General features: G+C 46.2%; 1 protein-coding gene across 3 annotated transcripts in view; it reads left to right on the top strand.

The window, feature by feature from the left end:
- Window positions 1–14,533, top strand: part of ppp3ca (protein phosphatase 3, catalytic subunit, alpha isozyme) — a 129,815-nt gene that overhangs the window by 20,292 nt on the left and 94,990 nt on the right. For all 3 annotated transcript variants that reach the window (XM_036968363.1, XM_036968362.1, XM_036968361.1), the window contains exon 2: window positions 6,112–6,312. In XM_036968363.1, coding sequence (XP_036824258.1) covers window positions 6,285–6,312 — 28 coding nt within the window. In that variant the 5' untranslated portion in view covers window positions 6,112–6,284. The remainder of the gene's footprint in view (window positions 1–6,111; window positions 6,313–14,533) is intronic.

Here is a 14,533-nt window from a genome sequence, read left to right as displayed (position 1 = left end):
ATTTCCAATTTCTTGGAATACGTTTTCACGTAGTCATTATGGGGTATTGTGTGTAGATGGGTGAGAAAAAAAACATTTATTCAATTCAGGCTGTATCACAACAAGGTGGAATAAGTCAAGGGGTATGAATAGTTTCTGAAGGCCCTAACAAACCTACTTTCTCACACACACACACACACACACACACACACACACACACACACACACACACACACACACACACACACACACACACACAGTTGACTGGGATGTCTTTACCCCAAAATTCCATGCCAAGCCTGGCTCATTATCCCAGCAGCAGCAACATGAGATTTCCCTTTTTCCCCCTCTAGTCAAACATCCATTATTTAGCAGCATGTTGATCACGTTGAGCCTCAAGTCACAGATCTCTCTCCTCTCTCTGTTCCATTCCATTCCCCAAGTGCTCAGCTCAGCAGCTCCCCATAGCCACATGCACAGAGCAACACAAATCACTAGACGAAAAACTTGGCCATAGTGCTATATAGACACTACAAGACCAAAAGTATGTGGACACCTGTTTGTCGAACATTTCATTCCAAAATCATGGGCATTAATATGGAGTAGGTCCTCTATTTGCTGCTGTAACAGCCTCCACTCTTATAGGAAGGCTTTCCACTAGATGTTGGAACATTGCTGTGAGGACTTGCTTCCAAGTCATTAATGAGGTCGGGCTCTGATGTTGGACAATTAGGCCTGGCTCGCAGTCTGTGTTTCAATTCATCCCAAAGGTGTTTGATGGGGTTGAGGTCAGGGCTCTGTGCAGGTCAGTCAAGTTCTTCCACACCAATCTCGACAGAATTGTCTAGAATGTCATTGCATGCTGTTGCGTTAAGATTTCCCTTCACTGGAACTAAGGGGCATAGCCCGAACCATGAAAAACAGTTCCAGACCATCATTCCTCTTTAACCAAACTTTAAAGTTGGCACTATGCATTCGGGCAGGTGGCCTTCTCCTGGCTTCCGCCAAACCCTGATTCGTCCATTAGACTGCCAGATGGTGAAGCGTGATTCATCACTCCAGAGAGTATTCCACTGCTCAAGAGTCCAATGGCGGCGAGCTTCACACCACTCCAGCCAATGCTTGGCATTGCACATGGTGATCTTAGGCTTGTGTGCGGCTGCTCGGCCATGGAAACCCATTTCATGAAACTCCTGACAAACCGTTCTGGTGCTGACGTTGCTTCCAGAGGCAGTTTGGAACTCGGTAGTGAGAGTTGCAACCAAGGACAGACGATTTTTACTCGCTACGTGCTTCAGCACTCGGCGGTCCCATTCTGTGAGCTTGTGTGGGCGACCACTTCGCGGCTTAGCCGTTGTTGCTCCTAGATGTTTCCACTTCAAAATAACAGCACGTACAATTAACCGGGGCAGCTCTAGCAGGACAGAAATTTGACGAACTTACTTGTTGGAATGGTGACATCCTATGACGGTGCCACGTTGAAAGTCACTGAGCTCTTCAGTAAGGCCATTCTATGGCCAATATTTGTCTATGGAGATTGCATGGCTGTGTGCTCAATTTTATACACCTGTCAGCAACGGGTATGGCTTAAATAGCTGAATCCACAAATTTGAAGGCGTGTCCACATACTTTTGAATATGCACTGTATACTGAGTGTACAAAACATTTAGAACACCTTCCTCATATTGAGTTCCACCCCCTTTTGCCCTCAGAACAGCCTCATGGACTCAACAAGGAGTCAAAAGCATTCCACAGGGATGCTGGCCCATGTTGACCTCAATGCTTCCCACAGTTGTATCAAGTTGGCTGGATGTCCTTTGGGTGGTGGACCTTTCTTGATACACATGGGACATACGGGAACTGTGTTTCAGTTCTTGACCCCAAACAATGAAAATAAAACCTAATATAACTCAAACGGAAAGCATTTGCATTTTTGTGCAGTCCAGGCAGTGCTGAGAGGGGTAGTTTGGCCTGCTATTTGTTGACCCTCTACCATACCCCGTTCAAAAGGCGCTCAAATCTTTTGTCTTGCCCATTCACCCACTGAAGGTTGACAATGCCTTTACCCCCTCAGGAGACTGAAAAGATTTGGCATGGGTCCCCAGATCCTCAAAAAGTTCTACAGATGCACCATCGAGAGCATCCTGACAGGTTGCATCACCGCCTGGTATGGCAACTGCTCGGCATCCGACCGTAAGCAATGACAGAGTGTAGTGCGTGCAGTCCAGTACATCACTGGGGCCAAGCTTCCTGCCATCCAGGACCTATATACTAGACGGTGTCAGAGGAAGGCCCAAAAAATTGTCAAAGACTCCAGTCACCCAAGTCATAGACTGTTCTCTCTGCTACCGAACATCAAGCGGTACCAGAGCACCAAGTCTAGGTCCAAAGGGCTCCTTAACACCTTCTACACCCAAGCCATAAGACTGCTGAATAATTAATCAAATGGCCACCCGGGCTATTTACATTGACCCCCCCTTGTCTTTACACGGCTGCTACTCGCTGTTTATTATCTATGCATAGTCACTTTACCCCTACCTACATGTACAAATTACCTCAACTAATCTGTACCCCCTTACATTGACTCTGTACTGGTATCTCCTGTATAGCCTCATTATTGTTATTTTATTGTGACTATATTATCAAAGTAGATTCCCCAAAACTGATCAAGGTCCTCAGCTCTATATAACTAGGAGTTCACAGGTATATTGTGCTGTAGGTCATAAAGGACCTGCCTGATGTTTGCTGCTGTTTATTCTAACAGGTCTCTGAGACACACACACACACACACACACACACACACACACACTCACACACACGGTACCAGTACCGAGTTGAAGAGCATGGGTACGAGGTAATTGAGGTAGATAGAGTGCCTTCGGAAAGGATTCAGAGCCCTTGACTTTTGCCACATTTTGTTACGTTACAGCCTTATTCTAAAACGGATAAATTATTTTTTATCCCTCATCACTCTACACACAATACCCACTAATGACAAAGCAAAGAACTGTTTTTAGAAAATAAAAAATGGAAATAATACATTTACATAACTTTTCAGACCCTTTACTCAGTACTTTGTTGAAGCACCTTTGGCAGCGATTACAGCCTCGAGTCTTCTTGGGTATGACGCTACAATCTTGGCACACCTGTATTTGGGGAGTTTTTCCCATTCTTCATTGCAAATCCTCTCAAGTGCTGTCAGGTTGGATTGGGAGTGTCGCTGCACAGCTATTTTCAGGTCTCTCCAGAGATGTTAGATTGGGTTCAAGTCCGGGCTCTGGCTGGGTCACTCAAGGACATTCAGAGACTTGTCCCGAAGCCACTCCTGCGATGTCTTAGATGTGTGCTTAGGGTCATTGCCCTGTTGGAAGGTGAACCTTCGCCTCGGTCTGAGGTCCTGAGTGCTCTGGAGCAGATTTTCATCAAGGATCTCTCTGTACTTTGTTCCAATCATCTTTCCCTCACACCCGACTAGTCTCCCAGTCCCTGCCACTGAAAAACTTTCCCATAGAATGATGTTGCCACCACCATGCTTCACCATAGGGATGGTGCCAGGTTTCCTCCACGCGTGACACTTGGCTTCATCAGATCAGAGAATCTTGTTTCTCATTTTTTGAGTCCTTTAAGTGCCTTTGGGCACTCTGCCATAAAGGCCTGATTGGTGGAGTGCTGCAGAGATGGTTTTCCGTCTGGAAGGTTCTCCCATCTCCGCAGAGGAACTCTGGAGCTCTGTCAGAGTGACCATCGGGTTCTTGGTCACCTTCCTGACCAAGGCCCTTCTCCCCCAACTGTTCAGTTTGGCCAGTCGCCCAGCTCTAGAAAGAGTCTTAGTGGATCCAAACTTCTTGCATTTAATAATGATGAAGGCCACTGTGTTCTTGGGGTCCATCAATGCTGCAGAAATGTTTTGCCACCCTTACCCAGATCTGTGCCTCGACACAATCCTCTCTTGGAGCTCTACAGACAATTCCTTCAACCTCATGGCTTTGTTTTTGCTCTGACATGCACTGTCAACTGTGGAACCTTTATATAGACCGGCAGGGTGCCTTTCCAAATAATGTCCAATCAATTGAATTTACCACAGGTGGACTCCAATCTGTCACGCTGGTATAAAGGATTTGGAGACAGGCGCAGGAATACACAATAGGGTTTTTTAATACACCCAAAACAAACAGGTATACAAAAACACTGGGCTGTACCCAAACAAAAGAGCGAGGGTAAACCTCGTTGACCGACACGGGACGATACCCGTAATACACAATATATAAAGCACGCAGCATAACAGCTGCACTAGCTGCACTAGGTACTCACACAACCAACGGACACGGGAACAATAACCAACAAAGACAGAGGGAACAGAGGGCGCATATATAACATACTAATCAGGGGTAATGGGAACCAGGTGTGTGTAATCAGACAAGACAGTCTGGGGTTGATGATAATGATTCCCGTTCAGTGAAGCCTAGAAAGCCGGTGACGTAGACCTCCGGAACTGGTGAACAGAATGAGCATCAGTACCGAAGGGATCTGTGACACAATCAAGTTGTAGAAACTTCTTAAGGATGATCAATGGAAACAGGATGCACCTGAGCTCAATTTTGAGTCTCATAGCAAAAGGTCTGAATAACTATGTAAATAATGTTTTTTTATTTATAAATTTGCAAACATTTCTAAAAAACTGTTTCCGCTTTGTCATTATGGGGTACTTTGTGAAGATTGCTGAGGATGTTTTTTTTATTGAATCCATTTTATAATAAGGCTGTTATGTAACAAAATGTGGAAAAAGTGAAGGGTTCTGAATACTTCATGAATGCACTGTACTTAAGGGCACAATGGTGTCAGATTTATTTTAGTATCCAATCTGAATTAAACATAATTGCCTATGATTGATTGGAATGCAAACCTGAGTTCATAGTAAGGCCTCAGGTCCAGCAACGAGAAAGGCTGCTGCAGCAGCACGCGTGGCTACTTTGTGACTTTATATTAGGCAGAACACAAAAGACAACCAGTGTCTTCGACCACTGACACACACAGATCAGCTTCAGTGCAGAACATTACCTTTGTTGCTCCCAAAGCAATGAATTTGGGTTTGATGTGATGTTTCAGAAGATGCCTTATTTGGCAGTGGCTATCTAATTCAAGTATCGTTCAAGTATCGTTTCCTGTGCATTACAGTATTATTAGCTTTGCATCAGAAGACACTGCATCCCATGTTTGGATACAATACAATAATTTCCCTCATATTAGGGTTTAGAAATACATACAGTAACTACTCATTTGGACAGTGGTGGTAAATGAAGGGCTTTTTACTCTCTGTTGATCAGACATTAAACTGCTCATACATATTTCAGAATATGGATTGTTGAGCCTCGCATTAAAAGAGTCCATTTTTATTCCACACGTCACTTTGTCAATTTACAGCGATGAATAAATGATAATAGACTCTGGAAGCATCCATAATTAAAGTAGGCCACATTTTGGGAGGACTGACGGTAGACCTCACACACTCTGTTTACAGTCATGCAATCTGAGAGAACTTTTCACCCTCTGCAATTTCTAAGACACTTTTAGGGTTCTCTAAGGGCAGGGTTAGCTTTATGCATACAAACACCGTAATTGAAAAGTGGGTTGAGCAGTTTAATCTACAGTATTGGAGGATAGAGTCTATATAGGCCTTGTTGTGTCCTTATAGCGCCGCACAACCCTTCAACACCGCGGACAGCAACACGATCTGAACAGACTTAAACAAGGGACTGGTAAACCGGTTCAGCACCATGGCCATTGAACAGCGACATGCCGCAGCTCTTAACTAGCATTTGTATTTTTCCTCGCCACACAGCTCCGCCCATAATTTGGTTGCTAGCAAGCCGACAGCATGCTAAGTAGTGTTAGGTATCAACAGCCTATCCAGTAGGGGCTGGAAGGTGTAGTGAGCTTCGATTGGTCAATTGTGGCACAATCGTATTTATATAAAGTTCAGCTTTCCCTAACTTAGGTCCCGCCCTGTTCACACTCTGTCACCCATGCTCACATCGCCCACTTCACTTCTCTTCCTTTGAAAATGAATGGCTTTCCATAGTTTCACTGTGTTCTCTGTCCCATTGAGTGGTGTTGTCTCTGTTCTCTCCACAGCCGTGCCCTTCCCCCTGAGTCATCGCCTCACGTTGAAGGAGGTGTTTGACTGTGAGGGGAAGCCCAGGGTGGACCTGCTCAAAGCCCACCTCACCAAGGAGGGCCGCGTGGAGGAGGCCGTGGCACTACGCATCGTCAACGAGGGCGCCGCCATCCTGCGCCAGGAGAAAACCATGCTGGACATAGAAGCACCAGTCACAGGTTAGGAGGAGGGGGTCACCTGTAACTCACACTCTGGTGAAACACACTTTGACTGACATTCCCAGTGTTCACGTAATGGTCCAACAGAGAGAAGGAAGGGTGGAAGTAGCATCAAACTGTGGAAGATACCCATTCTGACAGTTGTATGATTTATGCTGGTTATTTTGACCAGTGTCGAGTGAGATAGAGTATTATGCCTAGGTAACTGGGAAAGTGGGTCAGTGTGCTTAAAGTGCTTCAGATTGAGGGACTCTTTTATGAGCAGGTTCGTCTGAGAGTCTGAGCTCTGGAGTAAACTCTGGGAGAATGTACTTTTGTTTGGTGTAGAAATATATGTCTGTGTATGAAGGTGTAGGATTGTAAGCAAATACTAGCAGGGAGACAAGAGAGACTGGGAGTGAATTCAATAGCAGAAATACAAAAATAAACTCCAAAGTACCTGTAGAGACATCAAAGCAGGACTGTATATGCAGCATCCCATAGCAGGTAGCTGTCACTTTCAGTATCATCTGCATTATGGTCATGTAAGAATAATACATTTCTTAAACACGTCAGCACATCAAAAGCTCTGCATCTCTCTTTATCTTTTCAAGAATCAGATCAATGTTGAGTGTTGTTCTGCCTCTCAGACAGACATGGATAGACAGGCACTACAGTACGTGATGAGGAACACAGTCCATTGAGGCTTGTTCAACCAATCAATGCAGCAGTTTATCCTATGAGCCGTAGTGAAACATAGTCACCTCACCTGCATATGACCTCACCATCATGTTGGGGTAACTCACCTCAATATATATGAGTACAGATGTATGATCTTAATTTGATCGCACTGTAATCCTGAAATGCAGGACATTTTATGCTTTTAGTGTATTTTAGGTTTAAAAAGGCTTCTGAAATTTCCACTTTGAAATATCATAGTTGATTTTTCCTTTTTTTTTATGTATCAACCCCTACAAAAATGTCCTTTAATTATAATCCACATAATATTTCAAATTTCCTGTTGCTGCAGGATTATTTTCCTGCTGTAGCAAACTGGCTCAAATTAAGATCCTACATCTGTAGATGTGTTTCCTTTTTAAATCAATATGGCTGAACAGTCCAGCATATAGTTTGTGTGGTATTCTTCAGGCTTTTAGCTTGCTTATATTAAAATGCTTAGGTATGCCCTACTCTCTATGGGGACAGCCGAATAACCTTTTTAGGTTCTAGATAGCACCTTTTTTTCTAAGAGTATAGTTATCAGTAAAGGCAGTGCTAGTACAAAAGACAAGTGCAGGTTTGTTAAGCTGTGGGAATTATATTTGCTTGTTTGTTTACTCTAGCACCATTTGACTTTTTTACTATTGTGACAAGGTCACACAATACCCCTCTGGATTCCCCTAGTTCGGTATGCCTCTACACTGAGCACAGTGGCCCCTTTTGTCCCTGGGCTGACAGCCATCTAGCCCACAGTGATAGTAGTGTTGAACAACCCCTCAGTCCTGACTCATCCACACCACAGAGCATGATCACATCCCAGCCACAGCTGCCTGCCTGCCTGCCTGCCTGCCTGCCTGCCTGCCTGCCTGCCTGCCTGCCTGCCTGCCTGCCTGCTTGCTGTAGCACCAGCCAGGTGGTCCAAATGGACTGATATACCCTTTCAAAAATCTTATGCTCCTTTTGGATATTTTAAGTGTGAGAAGCCATTTAGATGCAGTTGCGAGAAAGGGAGAGAGTTTATGTGTGCGAGCATGTTGGTTGTAGATAGACATATGGTATAGCTACACTGCTTTCTGATGGTACTGGGAAGCATGAGTAATGAGTATATTTGCCATTACGTCCAATCAGATAGGAGGTAGACCTATTTACTATGACAGCTACTAAGCATGCACATAGTTTATTGCATATTTGATAGTCTTGACATTAATAATACATGTTTTCAAGGTTTAATTCATCCTAGTTTTGACGAATCTGAGCAAGCTATTATGAACAAAGGGGTCAGACTAACTCACAACAGGTGAACACAAACAACCCTCACACAAAGGCGCTTACTGTAAAAACAGGCATGCACACACATAAACCTGAAAACACACAACAGCGCAGCAAAAGCACACTCACTCGCGCATCTCTTGATGCTGGATCACATACACATCCTCGTTGTTATCGGATTTAGTCGTTCCTCTGTCATTAAGCCCAGTAGTCATGGGATGCTAGATGCAGACAAACTTACATAATACTGCCTCCAGAAATGAAGACATTGAAGAATGCTGTTAGAGAGTGACAGAGAAGGGAATGACATAGAGGGAAACAGAAAAATAGTGGGCATGGGGGAAATGTGAACGAGTGAAAAACAGAATGGTAGTAGAGAGAAAGAGATAGAGAGATAATGGTAGAGGGAATAACAGGAAGGGGTGGTAGTGGTGGTTCTGTTCTGTTCTGTGCATATCAGCCTTTTCTCCCCTCCCCCAATGCTGAAAATCTTCCCATACTGAGGCCATGCAGGGACAGGATGGCTGGAATAAGGTATTAGAAATGGAGGAGAGGACGGCTGGAGTAAAATATTAAAGATGGAGGACAGGGGGGCTGGAGTAAGGTATTAGAGATGGAGGGAGAGGAGGACTGGAATAAGGTATTAGAGATGGAGGGAGAGGAGGACTGGAATAAGGTATTAGAGATGGGAGAGAGGAGGACTGGAATAAGGTATTAGAGATGGAGGACAGGAGCGCTGGAGAAAAGTATTAGAGATGGAGGGAGAGGAGGGAGAGGAGGACTGGAGTAAGGTATTAGAGATGGAGAGAGACAGGAGGACTGGAGTAAGGTATTAGAGATGGAGGGAGAGGAGGGAGAGGAGGACTAAGGTAAGGTATTAGAGATGGAGGACAGGAGGGCTGGAGTAAGGTAATAGAGATGGAGGGAGAGGAGGGAGAGGAGGACTGGAGTAAGGTATTAGAGATGGAGGGACAGGAGGACTGGAGGAAGGTACTAGAGATGGAGGGAGAGGAGGACTGGAGTAAAGTATTAGAGATGGAGGGAGAGGAGGACTGTAGTAAAGTATTAGAGATGGAGGGAGAGGAGGACTGGAGTAAGGTATTAGAGATGGAGGGAGAGGAGGCAGAGGAGGACTGGAGTAAGGTATTATAGATGGAGGGAGAGGAGGACTGGAGTAAAGTATTAGAGATGGAGGTAGAGGAGGGAGAGGAGGACTGGAGTAAAGTATTAGAGATGGAGGACTGGAGTAAAGTATTAGAGATGGAGGGAGAGGAGAGGAGGACTGGATTAATGTTTTAGAGATGGAGGGAGAGGAGGACTGGAGTAAGGTATTAGAGATGGAGGGAGAGGAAGGCTGGAGTAAGGTATTAGAGATGGAGGGACAGGAGGGCTGGAATAAGGTATTAGAGATGGAGGGAGAGGAGGGAGAGGAGGACTGGAGTAAAGTATTATAGATGGAGGGAGAGGAGGACTGGAGTAAGGTATTAGAGATGGAGGAGAGGAGGACTGGAGTAAAGTATTAGAGATGGAGGGAGAGGAGGACTGGATTAGGGTATTATAGATGGAGGGAGAGGAGGACTGGAGTAAAGTATTAGAGATGGAGAGAGAGGAGGACTGGAGCAAGGTATTCGAGATGGAGGGAGAGGAGGGAGAGGAGAACTGGAGTAAGTTATTAGAGATGGAGGAGAGGAGGGTTGGAGCAAGGTATTAGAGACGGAGGGAGAGGAGGACTGGAGTAAGGTATTAGAGATGGAGGGAGAGAAGGACTGGAGTAAAGTATTAGAGATGGAGGGAGAGGAGGACTGGAGTAAGGTATTAGAGATGGAGGGAGAGGAGGGAGAGGAAGACTGGAGTAAGGTATTAGAGGAGGAGGGAGTGGAGGACTGGAGTAAGGTATTAGAGATGGAGGGAGAGGAGGAAGGTATTAGAGATGGAGGGAGAGGAGGACTGGAGTAAGGTATTATAGATGGAGGGAGAGGAGGACTGGAGTACGGTATTAGAGATGGAGGGAGAGGAGGACTGTAGTAAAGTATTAGAGATGGAGGGAGAGGGGGACTGGAGTAAGGTATTAGAGATGGAGGGAGAGGAGGCAGAGGAGAACTGGAGTAAGGTATTATAGATGGAGGGAGAGGAGGACTGGAGTAAAATATTAGAGATGGAGGTAGAGGAGGGAGAAGAGGACTGGAGTAAAGTATTAGAGATGGAGGACTGGAGTAAAGTATTAGAGATGGAGGGCGAGGAGGACTGGAGTAAGGTATTAGAGATGGAGGAGAGGAGGACTGGAGTAAAGTATTAGAGATGGAGGGAGAGGAGGACTGGATTAGGGTATTATAGATGGAGGGAGAGGAGGACTGGAGTAAAGTATTAGAGATGGAGAGAGAGGAGGACTGGAGCAAGGTATTCGAGATGGAGGGAGAGGAGGGAGAGGAGGACTGGAGTAAGGTATTAGAGATGGAGGAGAGGAGGGTTGGAGCAAGGTATTAGAGACGGAGGGAGAGGAGGACTGGAGTAAGGTATTAGAGATGGAGGGAGAGGAGGACTGGAGTAAGGTATTAGAGATGGAGGAGAGGAGGACTGGAGTAAAGTATTAGAGATGGAGGGAGAGGAGGACTGGATTAGGGTATTATAGATGGAGGGAGAGGAGGACTGGAGTAAAGTATTAGAGATGGAGAGAGAGGAGGACTGGAGCAAGGTATTCGAGATGGAGGGAGAGGAGGGAGAGGAGGACTGGAGTAAGGTATTAGAGATGGAGAGAGAGAGGAGGACTGGAGTAAGGTATTAGAGATGGAGGGAGAGGAGGGAGAGGAGGACTAAGGTAAGGTATTAGAGATGGAGGACAGGAGGGCTGGAGTAAGGTAATAGAGATGGAGGGAGAGGAGGGAGAGGAGGAAGGTACTAGAGATGGAGGGAGAGGAGGACTGGAGTAAAGTATTAGAGATGGAGGGAGAGGAGGACTGTAGTAAAGTATTAGAGATGGAGGGAGAGGAGGACTGGAGTAAGGTATTAGAGATGGAGAGAGAGGAGGCAGAGGAGGACTGGAGTAAGGTATTATAGATGGAGGGAGAGGAGGACTGGAGTAAAGTATTAGAGATGGAGGTAGAGGAGGGAGAGGAGGACTGGAGTAAAGTATTAGAGATGGAGGACTGGAGTAAAGTATTAGAGATGGAGGGAGAGGAGAGGAGGACTGGATTAATGTTTTAGAGATGGAGGGAGAGGAGGACTGGAGTAAGGTATTAGAGATGGAGGGAGAGGAAGGCTGGAGTAAGGTATTAGAGATGGAGGGACAGGAGGGCTGGAATAAGGTATTAGAGATGGAGGGAGAGGAGGGAGAGGAGGACTGGAGTAAGGTATTATAGATGGAGGGAGAGGACTGGAGTAAGGTATTAGAGATGGAGGAGAGGAGGACTGGAGTAAAGTATTAGAGATGGAGGGAGAGGAGGACTGGATTAGGGTATTATAGATGGAGGGAGAGGAGGACTGGAGTAAAGTATTAGAGATGGAGAGAGAGGAGGACTGGAGCAAGGTATTCGAGATGGAGGGAGAGGAGGGAGAGGAGGACTGGAGTAAGGTATTAGAGATGGAGGAGAGGAGGGTTGGAGCAAGGTATTAGAGACGGAGGGAGAGGAGGACTGGAGTAAGGTATTAGAGATGGAGGGAGAGAAGGACTGGAGTAAAGTATTAGAGATGGAGGGAGAGGAGGACTGGAGTAAAGTATTAGAGATGGAGGGAGAGGAGGGAGAGGAGGACTGGAGTAAAGTATTATAGATGGAGGGAGAGGAGGACTGGAGTACGGTATTAGAGATGGAGGGAGAGGAGGACTGTAGTAAAGTAGTAGAGATGGAGGGAGAGGGGGACTGGAGTAAGGTATTAGAGATGGAGGGAGAGGAGGCAGAGGAGGACTGGAGTAAGGTATTATAGATGGAGGGAGAGGAGGACTGGAGTAAAATATTAGAGATGGAGGTAGAGGAGGGAGAAGAGGACTGGAGTAAAGTATTAGAGATGGAGGACTGGAGTAAAGTATTAGAGATGGAGGGCGAGGAGAGGAGGACTGGATTCATGTTTTAGAGATGGAGGGAGAGGAGGACTAGAGTAAGGTATTAGAGATGGAGGGAGAGGAAGGCTGGAGTAAGGTATTAGAGATGGAGGGACAGGAGGGCTGGAATAAGGTATTAGAGATGGGGGGAGAGGAGGGAGAGGAGGACTGGAGTAAGGTATTATAGATGGAGGGAGAGGAGGACTGGAGTAAGGTATTATAGATGGAGGGAGAGAAGGACTGGAGTAAAGTATTAGAGATGGAGGACTGGAGTAAGGTATTATAGGTGGAGGGAGAGGAGGACTTGAGTAAGGTATTAGAGATGGAGGGAGAGGAGGACTGGAGAAAGGTATTATAGATGGAGGGAGAGGAGGACTGGAGTAAGGTATTATAGATGGAGGGAGAGGAGGACTGGAGTAAAGTATTAGAGATGGAGGACTGGAGTAAGGTATTATAGGTGGAGGGAGAGGAGGACTTGAGTAAGGTATTAGAGATGGAGGGAGAGGAGGACTGGAGTAAGGTATTATAGATGGAGGGAGAGAAGGACTGGAGTAAAGTATTAGAGATGGAGAGAGAGGAGGACTTGAGTAAGGTATTAGAGATGGAGGGAGAGGAGGACTGGAGTAAGGTATTATAGATGGAGGGATAGAAGGACTGGAGTAAAGTATTAGAGATGGAGGACTGGAGTAAGGTATTATACATGGAGGGAGAGGAGGACTGGAGTAAGGTATTAGAGATGGAGGGAGAGGAGGACTGGAGTAAGGTATTAGAGGAGGAGGGAGAGGAGGACTGGAGTAAGGTATTAGAGATGGAGGGAGAGGAGGACTGGAGTAAGGTATTAGAGATGGAGGGAGAGGAGGACTGGAGTAAGGTATTATAGATGGAGGGAGAGGAGGACTGGAGTAAGGTATTAGAGATGGATGACAGGAGGGCTGGAGTAAGGTATTAGACATGGAGGGAGAGGAGGACTGGAGTAAAGTATTAGAGATGGAGGGAGAGGAGGACTGGAGTAAGTTATTAGAGATGGAGGGAGAGGAGGGAGAGGAGGACTGGAGTAAGGTATTATAGGAGGAGGGAGAGGAGGACTGGAGTAAGGTATTAGATATGGAGGGAGAGGAGGACTGGAGTACGGTATTAGAGATGGAGGGAGAGGAGGACTGGAGTAAGGTATTAGAGATGGAGGGAGAGGAGGACTGGAGTAAAGTATTAGAGATGGAGGGAGAGGAGGGAGAGGAGGACTGGAGTAAGGTATTAGAGATGGAGGGAGAGGAGGCAGAGGAGGACTGGAGTAAGGTATTATAGATGGAGGGAGAGGAGGACTGGAGTAAAGTATTAGAGATGGAGGGAGAGGATGGAGAGGAGGACTGGAGTAAGGTATTATAGATGGAGGGAGAGGAGGACTGGAGTAAAGTATTAGAGATGGAGGACTGGAGTAACGTATTAGAGATGGAGGGAGAGGAGAGGAGGACTGGATTAAGGTTTTAGAGGTGGGGGGAGAGGAGGACTGGAGTAAGGTATTAGAGATGGAGGGAGAGGAGGGAGAGGAGGACTGGAGTAAGGTATTAGAGATGGAGGGAGAGGAGGAAGAGGAGGACTGGAGTAAGGTATTATAGGTGGAGGGAGAGGAGGACTGGAGTAAGGTATTAGAGACGGAGGGAGAGGAGGACTGGAGTAAGGTATTAGAGATGGAGGGAGAGGAGGAAGAGGAGGGAGATGAGGACTGGAGTAAGGTATTAGAGATGGAGGAAAGGAGTGTTGGAGCAAGGTATTAGAGACGAAGGGAGAGGAGGACTGGAGTAAGGTATTAGAGATGGAGGGGGAGGATGACTGGAGTAAAGTATTAGAGAGGTAGGGAGAGGAGGGAGAGGAGGACTGGAGTAAGGTATTAGAGATGGATGACAGGAGGGCTGGAGTAAGGTATTAGACATGGAGGGAGAGGAGGACTGGAGTAAAGTATTAGAGATGGAGGGAGAGGAGGACTGGAGTAAGTTATTAGAGATGGAGGGAGAGGAGGGAGAGGAGGACTGGAGTAAGGTATTAGAGGAGGAGGGAGAGGAGGACTGGAGTAAGGTATTAGATATGGAGGGAGAGGAGGACTGGAGTACGGTATTAGAGATGGAGGGAGAGGAGGACTGGAGTAAGGTATTAGAGATGGAGGGAGAGGAGGACTGGAGTAAAGTATTAGAGATGGAGGGAGAGGAGGGAGAGGAGGACTGGAGT

Source organism: Oncorhynchus mykiss, chromosome Y, assembly GCF_013265735.2.
Source record: "Oncorhynchus mykiss isolate Arlee chromosome Y, USDA_OmykA_1.1, whole genome shotgun sequence".
Lineage (NCBI taxonomy): Eukaryota > Metazoa > Chordata > Actinopteri > Salmoniformes > Salmonidae > Oncorhynchus > Oncorhynchus mykiss.
The sequence above is the reverse complement of the archived record's forward strand: the minus strand, read 5'-3'. Positions and strand labels throughout refer to the sequence as shown.